This window comes from Castor canadensis, chromosome 16 (genome assembly GCF_047511655.1).
Source record: "Castor canadensis chromosome 16, mCasCan1.hap1v2, whole genome shotgun sequence".
Lineage (NCBI taxonomy): Eukaryota > Metazoa > Chordata > Mammalia > Rodentia > Castoridae > Castor > Castor canadensis.
This window is the reverse complement of record NC_133401.1, coordinates 59,964,679-59,985,057: the sequence shown is the minus strand read 5'-3', so window position 1 is coordinate 59,985,057 and position 20,379 is coordinate 59,964,679. Positions and strand designations below refer to the sequence as shown.

The window sequence follows — 20,379 nt, the reverse complement described above, 5'->3', positions numbered from 1 at the left end:
AGGGTCTCACTACCTTTGTCCTGGCTGGCTTCAAACTCATGATCCTCCTTCTTCTATCTCTTGAGTAGCTGGTATTATAGGTGTGCACTATCTTGCCAATGCTTAAGTCAACATCATTCAGCCAGAGCCAGAAGGGCCCTAGAGATTATTAATCAATCCCACCATTACACAGTTGGGGAAACTGAGGCCTAGGTGTTCCAGACTGTATGGGTAAACATACAATTTTTATATGTCAATAAAAAAAAAAGACTACATAGGGAGTCAGTGTTCAAACCAGCTGAGATGTCCCCACACCCTACTGAAGACGGGGACTGCATTCAAAATTCCCACACATTGCGTCTTAAGCACAAAACGTGCATGCATGAAATGTTCCTGAAGGTCTAACTTCGGATCTTGCTGAAATGTTAGCTCCTCAACCTCCGGGGCAGGACCATGGCAGGTGTTTTAAAGCCTAGGAGATACGAAGTGCTTCCCAGAACTGAGCCTTCCATCACTTCCCGGGTGTCATTTGGCCCCCTTGCCCTGGCTGGGTGGAGACCGCTGGCCGAGACGGGACCGCCCCCCGCCTTCGCGAGGACCTGATTGTCATCTCTGCCCAGACTCGCTGAAGTCACCGTCTCTCCGGGCCTGGGGAGGGGGAGAGCGAAGGGGCGGGCACGACTTGCCCCTGAAGTTCCAGTCGCCCTGCGATTGGCTACGAGGTCCCCAGCCTGGCCCCGGATTGGCCATCGCCAAGGGCTTGAAAGGTGGCTGGGAGCTCGGGACACCCCAGACTGACGGTGGCCCCGGATCCCACAGCGTCTGAGGCGAGCCTGAGACGCTGCAGCCCGCCATGGCCCGGCTCCTCCGAGCGTCCTGCCTTCTCTCCCTGCTCCTGGCCGGCTTCGTCCCGCCGAGCCGGGGGCAGGAGAAGTCCAAGGTGAGTGAGCCCCGGCTGCCAGGTGTCATCAGCACCTCTCTTCCCGGGCTTCCCTCCAGGGGGGCGGCACCAGGTGCGAGGGGCGCCCGACGACCGGGGCTCTGCGTGCCTCCCCTCTGCCTTGGGAACCTCACCGATGACCATCCTCTCTCCTCCCTCCTCTGCTCCATCAATCCAGACCTGGGTTCTAAAGGTGACAAAATGATTGGGGAGGAAACACGTTCTTCCCACTGCTCCCCGAGGGTGACTTGCTATATCCATGCCACGTTGGCACCAACTGCACCCCTCCAGGAGGGTGTGTGTGTAGGGGGTGGGCGTGCACAGAAAAAGGCCCAAAGTCTTGGTCTCAGCGTTGTCTCTGCAGGTTTGCTGAGACTGACAGAGAAAAGGAAGGAGATTGCAGCTGGGTGGCCCTGGTCTTGAGAATTGCTGTGTGGGTCCCTCTAGATGCAGTGGACATGCCCGTGGATCCCAGGGCACTGGAAGAAGAGGCAGAGATCTGTGTCAGAAAGAGCTTTGGACTGACAGTGCAGAACACTCTAGATCCCAGGTCCCCACCCCTCAGGGGCACAGTGAAGTGCGTGGCTTCAGAGAGGATGCTTGGAGAAGCTGCTCTCTGAAGGGTGTCCTGTGGGCAGACTAACTATCCACAACCCACTGTCCACACCACCTGAACACACTTGGTCATAACAGAAAGGGGGCCATCAGCTCTGGAGAGGCAGAATTCTTCTGAGCCTGTCTGTCCCCAGCAGGGTGTGTGACCCTAAGCTGAAGTGGGGTTGGGGACGCTGAGGCCAGAGGGGGATGACCCAGTGTGCTTATCTCCTTGTCAGAATGTGCTGGGTGGGTCCTGTAGGTCTTTTCCTCTTCTCCAGGCTGAGGAGGCAGAAACCTGGAGTAGGGACAGACCCAAAGAGAGCCTTCTGTCTCCAGCCTCACAACACACACACACACACACACACACACACACACACACACACACACACACACACACCCCATGCTATGTAGGCTGGAGTTTGAGCTTCTGGGTCGCTAAGATTCTCTGGGTCATTATTCTAAGGCCTCCTGAGTCCATGGCACTGAGTCCAAATTTCTACCCGCTTCTCAGGACGCCCATTCCAAGAGTAGGCTCCTCCTGCCTGTTTCTAATCCCTCTGTCCTCGGCCTATTCTGCTCCTCCTTCGTGTCATGTCTAAAGCCCAGATGGCTGCAAAACCCTCCTTTCTATTCAGCCTTGTTCCTAATCACCAGTTCTGAAGGCATTTTCTGCAGGAGGGATGGAACGGATTTTCAAGAATGGGGTGTGGAGTAGAAGTGGGGGTGGACTGTGGGCAGGCCAGCATCCTGGAGTCAGCTCCATCCCCTCAGTTTGGGGACAGACAGAGAGGAGTGCCCCAAGAGTTCTGGAGGTAGGAACACAGACCATCATAGCCAAATGTTTCTGCAGAACTCTGGGGAGGGATGGATAGGTCCAGGGTAAGGATGGTCTAGAAAAGTCTTAGGGTGAGGTGTGACCACATCAGATATAGCCAGCCAAGATTTGCTGGCTAATGATGGACTGCACATAGCCATCTTGCCTCCCAAGTCCTTGGAGGAGATGTCACAGCTCTGGTTTCTAGGACATAGCCACTTACTTTGCTCCCCAGCTCAGGACAAAGGAATAGGGAAGGAGTATGTAGAGACTGGGATGAACCAAAGATGACTCAGCTCCGGACATGTTTTCCTTCTCCCAGCTCAAAGGGAGGGGCTCAAACAGAGGGAGCCCTCCTTCCCTTGCTGCGTTCCCTCCTCAGTCCAGCTTACTGCTGCCCAGGCCTCCCTGTCCTTGCTCTCCAAAAGGACTTTGCAGAGGCTGGAGAGACTAACAGCTGCTGACGTGCACAGGATCCTAGTAACCGCTGGTTTCTAGGTGACTAAACGAGGCCGAGAGAATCGTGGACCCACATGCTGACGTCAGGGCTCAAGGGCTCTTAGCCCTAAATCTGACTCCATCTTACAGTGAAGGAGTCGGAGCCCAAGAGGGGGAAGAGGTGCTCAGAGAGTGATCAGGCCAGTCTTCTTTTCACAGTAGCACATCCATGGCCATGGTAAGACGAAAGAGAAGAAAGATACAGACAGGGAGCTGTAGACAGCCAGGGGCCTGGGTGAGTGTCATTCGCCCCCATCGCCAACTCTCAAGCCATCAGAAGCTTTTCTCTCCCATCAGCTGTGGGAGAGTTGAGGCAAACATGTTGACTCTCCTTGGCCTCCCTCTTCAAGGCACAGGGCTGTGGCTCCATCCACCATGGGTCACCCTCCGAGCCCCGCCAGCCTGGGCTGAAAGTGTGCCAGGAGAAAGTGTGCGGACTGCCACTTATCCCTCCTCTTGGAAATTCCCCAACCAGTGTTCACTGTCCTCTTACTGGCAAACATCAAGACCTCTCTTCACCAAGCTGCAGGCAGAATCATCACGCCCCTTGACCTTCCAAGAGGCTTTCGAGACTGTCCTGATCTTCCAATAGAGTCTCACAACTGTTTGGAGAGGCAGATGCGGTATCATCAGTCCAAGTCTCAGAGAGTGAAAGTGGCTTGCCCAAGGGTACACAGCAGCAAAGACCAGACCTGAGAGGAGTTCCCCTTACCCCAGTGCTCACCTGGAAACTGTGCCCAGAAGCTGATCCTTCTGTTGTTTACCAGCTCCCCATTATTTGGTCAACCTCTGGCTCTCCTCCTCCCCACTTCCCAGAGATCATGTTCAGATCAGGGTGGAGTAGAGGAGTGGGAGGCACACTGGGAGGTTTTGCCAGAGCTCTGTGGCTGGCTGGGTGTTGGCTGTCTCCTGCTCTGTTTGTGTTTTAAGGTGGAAGTGAGCCCAGCAGGGATCTGAGGGTCTGGGTCAGAAGGAATGCTGAGCTGAGGTCTGGTTCCTGCATTCAGCACCTATAGAAAAGTCCATAGGGTGTGGAATATTAGACTCATGGAAAGAAGGGAATTTTCACCAGAGCCTAGAGAGCTGGTAGTTGTAGGGGAATGATCTGATGGAGGCAGCCCAGCCTCACCAAGCTCAGCAGGCCTGTGGAGACTTGATCTGACCATGAGGTTCTTTTGCAACCCCCTGGGGTCACATCTTATTGCCTATATGGTGCCCTTTGTCAGTTAGGCCCGGGGACCTTACCTCAACAGCAAGTTTTCTAGAATTGAAGGGAAGAGAGGGAGTGAATTTGTATCTCTAACTTCACCACCTTCTGTCCTTTCCTGGTCTTTCATACTAGTTTGCACTCCATTAGTGTCCTGTCTTTCCCCCTCTCCTAGGTAAACAAAGCCCGAGTCATGTCCTGATTTGACGGCACCTTTCAAGAGCAGACCTGGAGTTTTGTTCTTGCGGTCAGGGAGGAGGTGGGGTAGAGTGGTCACAGTCCGTGTCCGACTGGCTAGCAGCAGTTCTGTCCCTCCTCTTCCACTGAGAGGGATGCTGTCGAGCCATCTGGGTTGAGAATGGCTGGTCCAGTTCAAAGTGAGGTCGGGAAGAGAAAGGACTAGTCCAAGGCAACACAGAGTTGGTGGCATTGCTGGAGGTGGAACCTGGGTCTCCCACTCTACCCTACAGAGCACTGTACTCTGTCTTTCCTCCTTCTGGAGGTTGACTGTGAATGGCAGTTGGGTAGACAGGAAAGTATACCAGGTGTCACAGCTGCTCATGTCTGAAGAACATATAATAACACTACGCACTGTGGCTTTACCCTTACTGTCACATGAGGTCCTCACGACAGGCTTTTCTCCATTGCTGGCTTCTAGTCCTACTTCCCAGTTTCACAACAGTCTCATCTTTCCAATCCTCCAGACCTGGAGACTCTGAATCACCCTCTCCATGACGCTTCCTTATTTATGTCCAGTTTTTCCTTCACAACAGCCTAATTCAGGCCGAGTTCAGGCTGCATCATCTCTTGCTTGGACTATTGCAATAGCCACCCAACCCATTTCCTCAGCCCATGCCACAACCCAACCACCAGCTCCAGGCAGTCTCCCTTGAGCCCCAAGTTGACATGGAATGTTGAAGTAACCACCACTAAGTAAATTGCCAGGGTTCCAGAGCACTCACTTACCAAGTGCTTAGTTAATAAGCATCTGCTAATTAACACATTATTATGCTCTTATGCAAGGAATCAGAAGCCCTCGGTTTTAGTCCAGTTCATTTGATGTGGTCCTGGGCAAGCCACTCTCCCCCTGGGGATCGCTCATGAACTGAAAGGTGAACTGTCCTTTCAGCTCTAACTATTCCCTGGTCTTTTTCTCTTTTAGACAGACTGCCATGGTGGCATGAGCGGCACCATCTATGATTACGGAGCCCTCACCATCGATGGGGAGGAGTACATCCCTTTTAAGCAGTATGCTGGCAAATATGTCCTCTTTGTCAACGTGGCCAGCTACTGAGGTTTGACAGACCAGTACCTGGGTAAGAGCTTTCCTCTGCTGCTTTGTTTGGGGCTGATTCTGCCACTTGGATGCACAGTAGTCATGGGAAGTCTCTGTGTCCAGGGGAAAGGGGTGACAGTGGCAAGAGACGCCAATCCTAGCTACACTGTGTTGCCCAGTTTTCTGAGAACGATGATGTAAGCCCGAGGTCTGGTTACCTTTGGACATATTCTAGAACATTCCTGGCTACCCTTCTCCATCCCTTAAAAGCAGAGGCATAGAGGAGTTTGACTTTGTGCCTGCAAATTCCTCTGACTGGAGTAAGAAACGGTGGCAGCAGCTCAGCCTTGCTGAGTGTTCCATCTTCTCCCAGCCCTATCCACCATGGTACTTCTCTTGGTCCCACTCTGGAGAGGAGACCACTGGCTGAGGCTCCAGAGCACATGCAGGTGGGGAACAGGGATGGTGGGAGGCAGGACACATTCAGTCCATTCTACAATGAACTTTAAAGATGACCTAGCTCAGCTGTCCCCTCTCCTCAATTTACAGGTAAGGACACTAAGTCTCAGTGTGAAGAAAAGACTTAATGAGGGTCACAAAGGGCCAGACAGGGCATTTGACCCCAGCTTCATGACTCCCAATATCCTTATCCCTCAGCTGGGACACAGTAAGGAGCCCCGGGGAACAGACAGACCAAAGGCCTCTGACAACAGCCAGGGAAAGATGCTTTGGGGTGCTGGTGGGGCTGGGGAAAGCAAGGGCAATCTGACCCCAATGTTCTCCTGGCCCTCACAGGTGAGTTCCTGGAAGTGGGAAGATAGCAGGGTGCATGGCCCAGATGCGTCTGTCTAGCCCTTGGAACAGAGCAGAATGCTTTTGTGCAAGGGACAGGCTGGGCGATGGCACTGTATGCAAGGCTAGGGGTTACTGGGGAAACTAGGAGCTGGCCAGGGCCTCCCTTGGGTTCCTCAATTCCCAGAGGAAGGTTGTGAGGTCCCCATATCACCCCAAGGAAGTCCTCTGCCTTTTGTCCAGAGATGGATGGCTCTTGTTCCAGGAAACTCATTCCTGAGAGCTCTGAAGAGCCCTCAGCCCATTGGTCCAGGTGGTGGGCCTTGGAAGTGGGCTGGTGACTGCTGACTCAAGGAAGGGTATTTCTCTTTTCTCCCAAACCTCCAATCAATCCAGCTTGGAGTCAGGAAGACAGGACCTGAATCCCAGCATTGCCTCAAATTCACTGGGTGATCTTGGGCAAATCCCTTCCCCCTCAAGCCTCAGAGAGTTCAACTATATGGTGGGTGAGCGAGGGAAGCGGTGCCCAAGGCAAGGCTTCTCACCAGGCTACTGTCTCTCCTCTAGAACTGAATGCACTACAGGAAGAGCTTGCGCCATTTGGCCTGGTCATTCTGGGCTTCCCCTGCAACCAATTTGGAAAACAGGAGCCAGGAGAGAACTCAGAGATCCTACCCAGTCTCAAGTGAGTGCTTGCTAGGGGTCCTGAGGAAGTTGCACTAGCAGCGCCACAGGACTCCTGATGCATTGATCGGTCACTCAGAACCACTCCCCCTCCTGGGAACCTGGCTTTGTGGAATGAAGGGAAGGGAGGGGCCAGGAGAGAAGGCGAGGGATGACTGGTTGGAAAGCGAATGACGGGGTAGAGGGGAGTTCCGAGGTGTGTGTGTGGGTGCTGAGAAGGGACCAAGCTGGAATGGGTCTGCCTAGGCCCATTCAACTGTCATTGGCTAAAACCAGACTCCCCAACACTCCGTCCCGTTCTGTCCCTTCCCTCATTTCTAAACCCAGTGTCCACCTCCTGGGGACCTACCAAATTACATTCCTCACAGGTATGTCCGGCCAGGTGGGGGCTTCGTACCTAATTTCCAGCTCTTTGAGAAAGGGGATGTGAATGGGGACAAAGAGCAGAAGTTCTACACTTTCCTAAAGGTGAGTGAGCAGCCTGGGTGGGAACCTCTTTCTCCACTGGCCCTGGCTCCAGCCCATACAGCCCAGGCCACACTCCTGCTTCTGCGCTCAGGGACTTCTTGGTATTGGCCTTTAATCCCAACTAGAGGGCTCTGCAGATCCTAGGATCTCACCAACCTGTTTTACAGATGAGGTCTAGGCGATGCAGATGAGGGCAGGCTAAGGGGCTCACAATCTAAGTCATACTGAGACTGGCAGTCAGTCTTCTCACCCCAAACTGGTGCTCTTTTCTCAGCACTAGGGGAGGGGGGTGGAAAGGGGGGACACAAGGAACCCTAAGTCAAGTCAACACTGCTCTTTAATCCCTGCACTAGAACTCCTGCCCTCCTACCACAGAGCTCCTGGGCTCACCTGGACGCCTCTTCTGGGAACCCATGAAGATCCATGACATCCGCTGGAATTTTGAGAAGTTTCTGGTGGGGCCAGATGGCATACCCATCATGCGTTGGTACCACCGAACCACGGTCAGCAACGTCAAGCTGGACATCCTGGCCTACATGAGGCGGCAGGCAGCCCTGAGGGCCAAGGGGAAGTAACTGATGTTTGGTCCACCCCACACCCACCAGGCAGGGATGCTCTTCAGGAAGGAATCCATGTCGTCATACCACACACCCACCACACACCCCTTTCTTACCATATAGGGCCTCAGCTTGGCACAGACGTGTGCATACAGTATGTGTGCACCACTGTGCACGTGGGGGTTTACGTACATGCCTACGGTTGTGTGTACCGGTGTGTGCATAGGTACATGGCCACATGTGTGAATACCTGAGACTGTGAATCACCCACGTGCCTGTGCTGTGTGCTGGAGAATAGCACCCCTTTCTCTCCCGCTCTCTGTCCAATGGTAACAATTTGCTTTCACCAGAGCCCAGAGGAAAAACAGCACTAGGTCTGATTGTCCTGCTCTGACCTGGATCTCAACCTTGGGGCCAGCATCTCTCACTGCCTCAATGCCACACTGAAGTCCTCAGAAGTTTCTGGGTCTACCACACATTGCCCAGCCTCTCTCCTCCTTCCTGAAGGGCCCTCCCAAGCTTCCATCCTCACCCCATCGTGTTCCCTGAGATTAGCCAAGGCAGATGTGAGAGTGAGGGCTGTGTACTCCAGGTCAGGGGTGGTGTCTCCATGAGGGAGGGGCCCGAAGCCCTTGTGGGCGGACCTCCCCCGAGCCTGTCTGTGGGGCCAGCTCTTAGTGCATTCAGGCTGAGACCCCTGGGCAGGGATGCCGCCCCAACGCCTTCAGAGTATGTGCCCTTTCCCCTCACTCTGTCCACTGGCACTGCTCACACCCCATCTGCCCAGTAAAGACCTTTCTGCAGCAGCTGAGCCTACTGTGGTACTTCCTCAAAGGTGGCCACCCTGCACGGGAGACAGGGAGGGTAAAGGCCAGAGGAAAAGAAGTGGGGGTGCTTTGGCACTGCACTTTGGCTTCTACCCAGGCCCACACTGCTTCTCTCACTCAGCATCTGGAGTTTATAAAGCAGTTCACACCAACTCTCATTCTCACCCATAGTTCTCCATGGCAGCTAGGGCTGCAGTGCTACTGCATTTGCAAGATGGACAGACTGAGGCTCACAGAAAAGCCAGGCCTTGCCCCAGGTCTCCTGATGAGTGAGGAGGAAAACTGACCACTACAGCCCAGGCTCCTTCTGCTGCTCCTGGATGCTCTCAAGATGCTAGTAATACTCTCGGAGAGATGAGGGAAAGGTGTACTTAGGAGGGGCCAGGAAAACTGTTCTGATTGGCTGAGAGGGGAACATAAACCCAGATGCAGAAGAAAGAACATCTGATTGGCTGAGAGGGGAACATAGCCCATATGTAGAAGAAAGAACACCAGTCACAAATGTTCATCTTTAACTTCGATTTATGTCCAAAATTCGTGCAAACAAGTGCCAAGGGACAGACAGCTACCCCACAATCCAGGCCTCTGGAACCACAAACCTTTAGCTGTGGGGGTGTGGGGGGGTTAGGGCCTAAACTTCCGGGCCTGGCAGTTTCAGGCTGGGGCTCCTCAGCAGATGTGCCTGGATTGGTCTTCATTCCAGGCTGTGATGGCTGTTGCAAGGCTAATATGGGTAGCAATGGAGAGTGTCCTGGCATCGAAACGTTCTGTGGTTCTCTTCTACTCTTGTTTTAGTGCCTCCCGGAGAGTAACAATGGGCATGGGGCAGGTCCTGCTACACAGCTTGAAGCAAAAATTAAACACACACACAAACTGGTATGGCACCTGGAGAGTCCAGAACCACTTCTGTGGAGGTTTTAACAGAGGAGTCTTCGCTGCCCCCCATGCTTACGATGGATGACCAGTGGCTTTATCAGAGGATGGCAGGTCAAAGCCAGCCTCTCTTGACTCAGCTGCAGGATGCGGGGTAGTGAGTTCTTCCTGATCCCATCCAGGAAAGGAGCCCAAGTGGAAACCCAGTGGGTGGAGCCTCCCAGTCTCGTACACAATTCAGGGCTGGAGATGTGAGCTGTTTGCCCATCTCAGTCTCCCATCCAGCTGAGGCTCTGGCCACACAGAGCATGTAGCCTCTAGGTTTTTGGTAATTTGAGGTCAATTGGCTCTGCAAGACGAAGGTGGAGCTAAATGACACAATCTGGTCTCACTGAGTCCCCTCACAGTCGTGTTTTGCAGACTCTAAATAAACAAAAGTTTTGAGGACTTAGAGACTCTGCAGTATAGTCAGTTTTGCAGTCTTACACGGAAGCCAATTCAGGTTTCTACACCAAGTGAAAACAGCTGGCTACTGAGTGCTAGGCTGTGTCTTGGGGCATTTCTCATGCAGTCTTTACCCAGCCCTCCATACGGAGGAGGGAACTTGGATGTAGAGAAGTTTTAAAAGTACCTGCCTAAAGGCCCAGTTCTGGGAGGTAGCGGAGCTGGGATTTGAACCCAATCAGTCTGGTTCCAGATTCCTGAAGTGAGTTCTGGGAGAAGGGTCAGCCCTCTCTACCAAGTCACCTCTGCCACCGATCACAGCAGCCTCCAAAGGCTCCACAGACCCTCTGGGGAAATGACAGGCCAGTCTAATCCCTTCTTCTGAGCACCAAGTCACCCCCAGCCTCCAAGTCATTTGTCCGGTAGCCTCTGCTTATATTACCTCCTGACAGAGCTAGCTCCATTCTATACCACTGTGACCCTTCTGCTAGAAAGTTCCTCTTTCTTTTCATGCTGAGAAGGACCTGGCCTCCCTATTGTGCCCTTCTGCTAGCTGTGATTCTGGTCCCAGAATCCCATGGGTGAGACAGTGCCTCCTGGCTTATGAGAGTCCTGCAGGGAGTGAAGGTGGTCACTGCGGACGAGTCTACTCCTGCCTCATGAATATGGCTTCAGGCCCTTCAACTTCGTACGGCAGATGCCGTGCCTGGAGGGAGCTTTCTAAAATGCCAATCTGGGCATGACCCTGCTTTGAGATAACTGTCCAGTAACTCTGTGCCATACTTAGGCTTTAGACCAGCACCCCATCACACTCTGTGAGGCTCTGACCACATGGCCAGCCCATGTCTCTCACCTTGCCTTGCCCCCTCTTTCCCCACCTTGTTCTTGGCTGCAGAAATGCTGGCCTTCCCTCAGATCCTTCACTTGGCTACCTTCCTTTACTCCTGTAAAGGTGTTATAGTTTAGATCCCCACTGCTCCCTAGAGGCCCGTGTTCTAAAGGACTGGTGGCCAGCTTGTGGTTCCCCTGGGAGGCAGTGGAACCTTTAGGAGGTGGGACCTAATGGAAGGAAGCAAGGTCAGTGGGTGTGAGCCCGAGTGAAGAACTCGAGATCTTGGCCCCTTTCTCTCTCTGCTTCCTGGCTGCCACAAAGTAAGTTTTCTAACCGTGTGCTATCACTGTGATGTTCTGCTTCACCACAGGTCCAAAGGCAATGGGACCAAGCAACCACAGACTGAAACCTCTCAAACTGGGAACCAAAATAAACCTCTCCTTCTTATAAGTTGGTTATTTTAGATACTTTGTTCCAGTGATGGAAAGCTAACAGAAAACTGAGACCAGCCAGGTGCCAGTGGTTTACACTTGGGAGGCTGAGACTAGGAGGACCCCAGTTTGAGGTAAGCCCAGGCAAATAGTTCATGAGACCCCATCTCCAAATTAACCAGAGCAAAATGGACTGGAGGTGTCGCTCAAGTGGTAGAGCACCTGCTTTGCAAGTACAAAGCCCTGAGTTCCAACCCCAGTACCAGTAAAGAAAGAAAGAAAAAGAAAACTGCTACCAAGAAGTGGGTTATTACTGTGACTATACTTGATGATGTGGTGCAGAAACCTTTGAACTTGGTTTGGCAGGCTAGAAAAAGCCCAGAATGATAGGACCAGGTTCAAATGGCAATTCTGGTGAGGGTTCACAAGAATGGAATGCTGGTGGGAATGCGGGCAGAGAAGGCCAGGCTCATGAGGTTCAGGTGGGAATAGGACTCCATGGGAACTGGACGGAGGCAACTCAAGGTACACTCTGGCAAAGAACTTGTTTCTATTCTGCCATGCCTTGAGACGTGTGAGGCTTGGCTTAAAGGGGATAGACTGATTAGTTGGTGGAAGAGCTTTTAAGGCAATGCAGCATTGAGGTAGTGGCATGGGTACTGCTGGTGGCTTTCAGCCAGCTTTACTGTAGAATCAGGAGCCAAAATCAAAATGAAAAGACCAGAAAAACTTGCAGTATGGCTGAAAAGTGTAAAGCTCATACCAGGAAGGAAATGAAGTTAAATGTTAAGAAGAAACAAAGTACTTTGTACTGAGACAATAGAAAAGATATCTTGAAGGCATCCTGAAGAAAAGATTCCACCATTACAGGCTCAGCGCCATACAAATGTAAACAGCTTTCAATTGAGAGGAGAACCCCAGAGCACCCTGTTCAGACAGGGCTACCAGAGCTCCCTGGGATTCCTTTCTCCATGTTCAGCCTCCACACACTCAGAGCCCATCGCTGCCAGGGCTCAATCAGGCCCTGAAGTAGACATTGGCATCGTCCATGGGATACTATTTTGCAGGCATGCAGAATGCAAGTTACAAGAGCACGGCTTCCACCCAGATTTTAAAGGAAGGTGTGGGAGGCCAGGAAGTGTGTGGCAGAGGGTGACGCATGAAGCTGTAAGGGTGAACCCTAAGCTGCAATGAAGACCCCAGAAAGTTAGAGAATGTAGAATGTAGAATGTAGAATGCCACAGGCAGAGATTAGAGCCAGCCCAAAAGAGTGGCCAGCCAGGCACCGGTGGTTCACGCCTGTAATCCTAGTTACTCAGGAGGTAAAGATCAGGAAGATTGCAGTTCAAAGCCGGCTCTGGGCAAATAGTTTGTGAGACCCTATCCAAAAATACCCATCACAAAAAAGGGCTGGAGGAGTGATTCAAGGCGTAGGAGGTCACACCTGCCTAGCAAGTGTAAGGCCGAGTTCAAACCCCAGTACGAGTGGCCACATAAGGGTTGTGACTGCCTAAGCTCTTTAGAGCGCATGCTCTACCACTGTGTCCCAGATGTCAGGTGTGGAGCTGCATGATTTAATGTCTGCTCTGTTTCAATCTTCTTAGAGCCCACCCATCCTTTCTATGCCACTATTCCTCTCCCTTGAAATAGGAATGTTTACCCCATTCCTATTTCACCATTGAATTGTCGGAGGGAATTTCATTTCTGACTTTATGAGGACTCAGAGCTGAGTTTGGCTTGAGTCTGAGACTTTGGACTTAGTCTTTTCAGCAATGCTGGAACAATTAAGACTTTGGAACTCTTAGAGGCAGACTAAATGCATTATGACAGGGACAGAGGCAGCTGCTGATAGTCTGGATCTTAAATGTTCCCCAAAGGCCCATGTACTAAAAGCCCACTCACCAGCCTGTGGTACTACTGGGAGGTGGTAGAACCTTTACGGGGTGGGGCCTAGGGAAGGAAATGAGGTCACTGGTGGTGTGTCCTTGAAGAGGATACTGGGACCCCCAGCCCCTTCCTCTCATTTTGCATCCTGGTCCCCATGAGATGAACAGAGTTCTACCTTGATGCACACACTCCTATCTTGATGTATTGTGCCGCCATATGCCCAGTGAGGGGGCCAAGTGACCATGGGATGAAGCCACTGAAACTATGAGCCAAAATATATCTTCCTCCTTGTAAGTTGATTATCTTAAGCATTCTGTTCCAGCTGACGAACACATGGGTCTTTGTGTTTGTCATTTTCTCTGCAAGAACGTTCCCAACCCTTATGACTTCTCAGCCAGATGTCACTACCTTTGGAAGGCTTTCCTAAATCCCCAGTCAAGGTCAGGTCCCTTAACTCTCTGTTCTCATAGAAACCCGCTCTTCTTCTTGCAGGGCATGTGACTCAACCTATGTGATTTAAAAAATTCATTTCTGCCTCCCTCACTAGATAGTAGCTTTACAAAGGAAGGAACCATGTCTGTTCTACATTCTCAGGACCCCTAACACCCAGCACAGCGCCTGGCATGAAGACAACTAGAAGGAATGAGTGAATGTCTTCAGTTCCTTCCTCCAGCAGGCAAATCATTCCCTTTTAACAGTATTTCAGAAATCTGGGCCTCTCCTCCATCAAGACCAGAAAGGAACGTCATTCCCAAACAGGCCATCCTGAAAGGCAGTAAGTTATCTCTGCCAGGGTGAGACAAGCTCCAGGAGGAGGGGACCACACTCACCTGGTTCCACAGGCCTGGCTGTAGGTGGATCCATCACTTGGGAGCCCTGATTCCGCATCCCTGGACAGGGTGGACGCCAGGTGTATTCTGGCTGCAACAAAATTGCTGCTTAATAATCAAGAACCACACTTGAACATTACCACAGCAGTTACAATGCCGGAATAGTACTAAATATTTATTGTCCAAGTGTAATTTAATCCTTACAACTGTCCAGGTTATCATTTCCAAGTGAGGAAACACAGGCTCAGAAGGGCTAAAAGCCTGGGGGTGTGGCTCAAGTGGTAGAGAGCTTGCCTAATAGGCTTGAGGCCCTAGGTTCAATCCCCAATGACAAAAAAAACCAAAAACAAACTTTAAAAAAAAGAAGAAAAAGGCTAAGAAACATCATCCAGGTAGGAAAGTCACCAAGTGTGGCTTTGAATCAAGCTGATCTCAACCACCACTCTGGGCTCCAGTGTTAAAAGATGTGTACAAATGTTTGCTGGAAAATGGATGGAACTGGAAATCATCAGGTTAAGAAATAAGTCAGTCTTACAAAGACACTTATCTCATTTTTCTCTCTCATTTGTGGAAGCTGGGGGAAACAAAACAATAAAAGCCAAGGTCATTAAACAGATGAGGGGAAGGGGAAAAGGGGAAAGAAAGTGGGGGAGAGGAGATAAAAGAATATAGGGTAAATATGATGTACAATTATGTGCATGCATGGAAATGGTGTGATGAAATCCCTTACTATGTACCATTTAGTATGCTCCATTAAAAACAGATGTGTATAAAGAACAGTCAAATGGCTGTAAAGATATTGTAATTAATAATAAGCTATGAACTGTAAACAACTAGATCAATACTGTCTCATCAACTGCAACAAATAAACTATTCTAATGGAAGGAGTTAATGGGGAATGGAGGATGAGCGTGTACGTGAGAGCTCTTTATACTTCATGCTGATTTCTCTGTAAATTTAAAAATGCTCTTAAACAAAACAAAAAAAAAGATTAAAAAAAAAAGTGCTCTTAAAAAAGTAAATCTAAGCCAGGCGTGGGGGCTCACACTGTAATCCTGACTACTGGGGAGGCAGAGATGGGGAGGGTCAGGGCTGGGGATTTAAGTGGTAGAGATTGGGAATCTCAGTTTGAGATCAGCCTGGGCAAAAGGTATGTGAGACCCCATTTCAACCAATAAAAAGCTGGGCTTGGAGGCTATTTGGAAAAACAACTAAAAGCGAAAAGGGCTGAGGGTGTAGCTCAAGTGGTGGCTCACCCGCCAAGCAAGTGCAAGGCCCCGAGTTCAAACTTCAGAACCACCCCCCCAAAAAATCTAGATTTGTGAAGAGGAAGGGGGTGACCAGTGGAAGGGAGGAGTAGAGGCAGTATACGGTAATGGGAGAGTTGTATATGATCACAATATATTATATACATGTATGAAAATGTCATAATGAAATCCATTATTTTGTAGGATAAAAAAATTAAGTTAAAAAAAAACTGGAATGGTCAAATGAGGGAAGGCAGAAAAGAGGCCAGACAGGAGACTGCAATTGTCCAGAGGAGTGCTGGGGATGTCTGAGGTGGGCCTTGGCAGGGAGACTGGAGAGGAGGGGAAGGTGACAGCAGTTCTGTGGAGAAAGAATGGTAAGAGAAAAGGAAAGAAAGCGAAATATGAGAAAGGAAAGGAGAGAAGAGGAATAGGAAAGGGAGAGCCCACAGTGAGGCTCAGAGACTGTGCGTGTGGGGATGAAGAGAGAGTCCAGCCCAAAGTCTGACATCCTGGGTCAGAGCTCAGAGGGAGTCCTTTCACCTGTCCTGCACGCTTACTTAGCCTTCTCCTCTCTGCCAGTGACTCTATGCTAGTGATCCCAAATGGCTGGGTCATAGAATCCTTGCCTTGGGAGAGCAGGTCAGAGCAGGGCCTGGCTCTAGACCCCTGCCTCTAGACCCCTGCCTGACACCACTGTGCTGCCTAGGAATTGCTGAGGTGGCAATTTCTGACCCCTTCACTTGAGCCCCCTCTGGAAAAGGTGTGGCGTGCCCCTGTGTGTGTCCTGCAAGGAAGAAGGGGCACAGACTCACCAGATGGAAGAGGCGCAAGTTGGGGTGTGGGGATGGGTGCTCCATGGCCATGGGAGATGGGGGGTAGCGGATCTGGGTCCAGTCCTCAAAGGCATGGGGTGGCCCCATGGCTGGCATGGGTGGGTAGGCGTAGGGGTAGGCCCCACAGAGGTGTTCTGGGTGGGGCTCCACATGGTAGCGCTCTCCGGAGGCCTGCAAGAAACATTCATACCTGGCTCTGGCCTACAGCAGGCTGCACAGGATACCCCCAGAGGCACCCATCGCATCATCCTAATCTAGAATCTTAGCTCTCTGAAGGCACAGGAGGCTGGGACATGAGCTCAGATGACTGGTACATAGCCACAATGACCAATGGTCACAATGGCTAACATGTCCTTAGCACTTACTCAGGGCCAGCAGCTGCTCTGTCTGAACCTTGTTACCTCACTGGCAGAGTGTCAGCAGACTCCCCTGGGACCACGCTCCCAAAGAAGGCAAGAGAACAAGTGCTGCTCCTCCCTCAAGCCACTTACCTTCGTCTTCCTTTTCTGCTGTTTGAGGGCTTCTTTCACTTTCTCCTCATCTTTGAATGCTTTTAGCTGGAAAAGGAAGGGGAGAAAAGCCTGCTGGTACAGGTGGCTCCTGGCCAAGCCTGGGTCCAGGACACCAACCTGGGCTGTGGTGCTGGCAGCTTGAGGGGCAGAGTGGAGCCCAGGCTCTTCACGGGCTGAAAGGGCACAGGTGGGAAGGGTGTGCAAGCGTGCTTCACTGTTAACATCTTTTAGCTCCAGTCTGTGAGCAGTGGATGGCGCAGAGCCACCTCCTGGCTCAGCACTGACTGTGGGAAGTCAGAACTGGAGATACCATGGCGTTAGGCCTTGCTATTGCACAAAGGGTCAAGGAGGGCAAGACACTTGCTGAGGTCATAAGGGAGGCGTGGTAGGGGAACTGTCCTGACCAGGGACCCTGACCTCCACCCCCCTCCCTCCCTGTGAGGATGGGCTGAAGGCCCTCCTGGGTCCTGGAGCTTCTACCTGGGCATTGGACAAGGTGACCTGAGCCTGCAGTTTTTCCACCTGCTTCCTCAGCTCCTCCTTTTCCTCATTCATGCGCTCTCGGTCACTGCGTTCTCTCTGGAAGTCTTCCTCAAAGATTTTCACCTGGAAGGCATGTGGCAGTGAGGGGTGAGCAGCTCTGAGTAGAGGCTCCCAGAGCTCAGAACAGATCCTGTTGGGGCCACTGATGGTGTCGGTGGGAGGTTGTCCTGGGAACTGGCATAGGTGCACCTACAGCCCCACCCCAGCCTCAGCAGGAATAGTTCTGGGTCCCTCTATCTTATGCTCTGGTTTTCAAGGCAGGACTTTATTTGAACAAAAGCTCCATGGCTTAAAGTAAAAAGGTTGGACGCCATCAGCCAGTCCAGTCCTTTCACACAGAGAGTGGAGGCCACAGGACCTGTGATGGGAGAGTAGTCTGGTGGCTCTGAGGCCAAAGGACCTGCAAACTCTCCGCAGGCTTCAGGGTCCAGGCAGAGGAGGATTAGGGCCTCCCACCCAGAGTGTGGCTTAGCATCTTTATCGCAGGTCAAGACTGACTAGGTTCAAGATGAGCTAGAGGGCCAAAAGAGCAGCATTAGAGTCCGGAAACACTGGAAGAGTGTCCTCCACATCCCTCTTGACAGCAAGTCTGTCTGGCAGGTCTGTCATGCCTCTCTTAAGTCCTTGCCAATCTCTGAGAAAGAGGACTCAAGCTCAGAATCTTCCCTAGGCAAGAGTATCTCACCACAGTTCAACAACACTGCTTTATTTTTACTATTCTTATCTCTTACGTTATTTTCTATTTGTGGTGAATAAATAGATCTTTCCATTTATAGAGTGATATAATGCTCCTTTGCCATGTATTTGTTTAAAATTTACTTTTTTTGTGTGTGGTTCTGGGGATTGAACTCAGCATTACTACTTCAGTCACGCCCCTAGCTTTTTACTTTTAGTTTGTTTTTGAGACAAGGTCTTGTGCTAACTTTGCCCAGGGAGCCCTCAAATCTTGATTCTCTGTTTGTGCCTCCTAAGTAGTAGGGCATGAAGCACCATGCCCTGCCTGAAATTCACTTTGTTCACAGTAGGTAAACAGGAGCCAGGTAGGGTCAGTGATGGCTACATAAAGGGGTACAGCAGAGACTGAAGCAAGGGGTATGCTGCTGACAAAGCTAACCCTATTGCCAGGCAGGGCTCCAGCCTGCAGACAGGAAGTGGATCCCAACTGCAGGTTCATGTGACTCCATGCCCTTGTTGGCCTTCAGGAATGGGCCAGCTGCCCGAAGCCTGACCTGCTGTTTCAGCAACTCGTTCTGTGTGACCAGCTCCTGTTTCCTTAGGAGGGCGCCAGCTCCTTCGGGGCTCCCAAAGGCAGGTGGTGATGATGGGGAGGACTGGATGCTCAGTGCTTCCTCCAGGGCCTGAGATTGGGGGAGAAGAGGTAGGACCATCAGCAGGGGCCCTGGAAGTCAGATCTCTTTGGAACCCATCCTCAGGGACCCTCTTCCTGATAATAGCAGTAACCACCACAGCAACACCACATAACACTACTCCATCTATTAACACGTCGCACAGAAGCCTCTCCACAGCCCTAGGAAGGAAAGACTGATCATCATCCCATTTTACAGATGTGAGAACCAAGGCTCGGAGACCCAAGTGACTTGTCTGAGGTCACACAGCTACTGTGTGGCTTGCAGGAATTCCAACCCGCCTGTGCTTTTAACCAGTGGGCTAAACTGGGGTCCTCATGTAGATGGGGGAATCCTCTTCTCTGAACAGATGTGGCTCAGTTTTTGGTTCCCAGACTGAAAAAAGAAGCCTCTAGTCTTGACAGAAGCTTCAGTCTCTTCAACGACTGCCTGAGACTCCTTGGCTTCCTTTGGGTTCTTCAGCTTTAGCAATCCATCCTGCCTAAGCCAGCCCTTCCGCCTCAGCATTTCTGCAGATACGTTAGACTTATGTCATCTTTTAACTTCCTAACACTGAAGATGAAACATCAACAAACAAGATGATGAAAATAAAAACAGAAACACACCCAGTCTACCATGCTTGCTAAATGTTTCCTTTCATGGTAACGCCTAACTTCTTAAGGTTTCTATTAACTGGCTTCTCCTGACCCTGTAAACATGTGACTTTAGAACTATGGCACCTCTTAAGCCGGTCACCCTCCACCATCACCTGGACTTCAGCCCCTAGACAGCAGGGTCTCTGTTCACAATGCCTCTGGGGCTGTGGGGAGAGACTTTCCCCAACTTGGACTCCACCCTTACTCATCAGTCTCCTGAACCCGGAGTAAATTCAGGAAGCTCAGAGGGGAGAGGATGGCTCCACTTTGTCTCCCTACTCTACCCATTTTTTAGATGTGAAGACTGAGGTCCTATGACAGGGACCTCAGGTCCTTTGAGGTCACAGGCAAAGCAGGAACCTGCTTTACATGACTCATGCACACAGGTGTCACTGTCCCCAATTCTGCCAAGAAAACCTATAGGTTCACCGTTCTGGTGAGCAGTATGACAGCATCTGGCCAACTCCAGACAGGTCATGTTCCCCCTTGGGAACAGGTCCAAGGCCCCTGGCTTGTATCATCAATCCAAGCAGAAAGAGTTGTCCAGTCAGGGGAAGGAGAAACTTCCGCACAGAAGGGCAAGGTGAGTCACGTGCTGCCAGATTCCCCCAGGCCTAAGAAGAATGGTTCCTCTCCAAGCTACCTCCGGTTGCTCCTCCCTCTACTCTGTGCCACAGGGCATGCAGGTGGCAAAGATAAGGCCCCAAGACCTGGCGTGGCTAAGCTGGGCTTGCAGCCAGCCCCAGACCTGGTCTGCCCCACTGCCCCTCACCTTGGCTCAGACTTTACCCAGCCTCCACTGGAGAGGAGGGGCCTGACTCCCTGGATCCTATTTCACAAGGCTGGGAAGCCCCAGCCTGAGCTCATCAGCTTCCTCCAGTGAGTAGTTCTGAGTGCATGCTTGGTGCACACACACTGGTGAAGGTGCACATCTCCCACTGCTAGATGGGAAAATGGGGAGTGAAATATTCAATCACCAGGAACCCTGAGAAGGGCATGAAAGAACAGGGTGACCTAGAAGAAGGCTTTGTGAGCATGGTGTTCCAGCTAGGGTAGGTCAAGTGGGGTGGAAGAGGCAGCTCCTGCAAAGGCCCAGAGGCAAAAGCTAGTCCGGGCACCTCCTGGGGCTGGATCACAAAGGGTGTGGAGGAAGAAGGGCAGAGGAGCTGGAACTGTGTGTTGCCAGCTGCTGATCAGTACAGGAATGCCCCTTCTGAATTGGGGGCACCAGCAATGGAGTGGACATTGCAGCTGGGCTCAGGGCGGCCCTCCCTATCCAGGAGACTGGAGCCAATGTGCCTAC

At 51.5% G+C, this 20,379-nt stretch overlaps 2 protein-coding genes across 7 annotated transcripts in view; one reads left to right on the top strand and one right to left on the bottom strand.

The window, feature by feature from the left end:
- Nucleotides 1-748: 748 nt before the first annotated feature.
- On the top strand, nt 749-8,618 carry Gpx3 (glutathione peroxidase 3). The gene is made up of 5 exons (XM_020176205.2): nt 749-919; nt 5,198-5,351; nt 6,671-6,788; nt 7,156-7,255; nt 7,609-8,618. The coding sequence occupies exons 1-5, from the start codon at nt 833-835 to the stop codon at nt 7,828-7,830; spliced, it is 681 nt and encodes a 226-aa protein (XP_020031794.1). The 5' UTR covers nt 749-832; the 3' UTR covers nt 7,831-8,618.
- A 525-nt stretch (nt 8,619-9,143) lies between these two features.
- Nucleotides 9,144-20,379, bottom strand: part of Tnip1 (TNFAIP3 interacting protein 1) — a 52,356-nt gene continuing 41,120 nt past the window's right edge. For 3 of the 6 annotated variants that reach the window (XM_020176200.2, XM_020176199.2, XM_074057167.1), the window contains 6 exons: nt 18,304-18,432; nt 17,012-17,137; nt 16,511-16,576; nt 15,999-16,190; nt 13,937-14,027; nt 9,144-9,935 (listed from right to left, as the gene is read on the bottom strand). In XM_020176200.2, coding sequence (XP_020031789.2) covers nt 9,901-9,935; nt 13,937-14,027; nt 15,999-16,190; nt 16,511-16,576; nt 17,012-17,137; nt 18,304-18,432 — 639 coding nt within the window. In that variant the 3' untranslated portion in view covers nt 9,144-9,900. The remainder of the gene's footprint in view (nt 9,936-13,936; nt 14,028-15,998; nt 16,191-16,510; nt 16,577-17,011; nt 17,138-18,303; nt 18,433-20,379) is intronic. The other 3 variants (XM_074057165.1, XM_020176197.2, XM_074057166.1) reach the window with 3 other exon arrangements.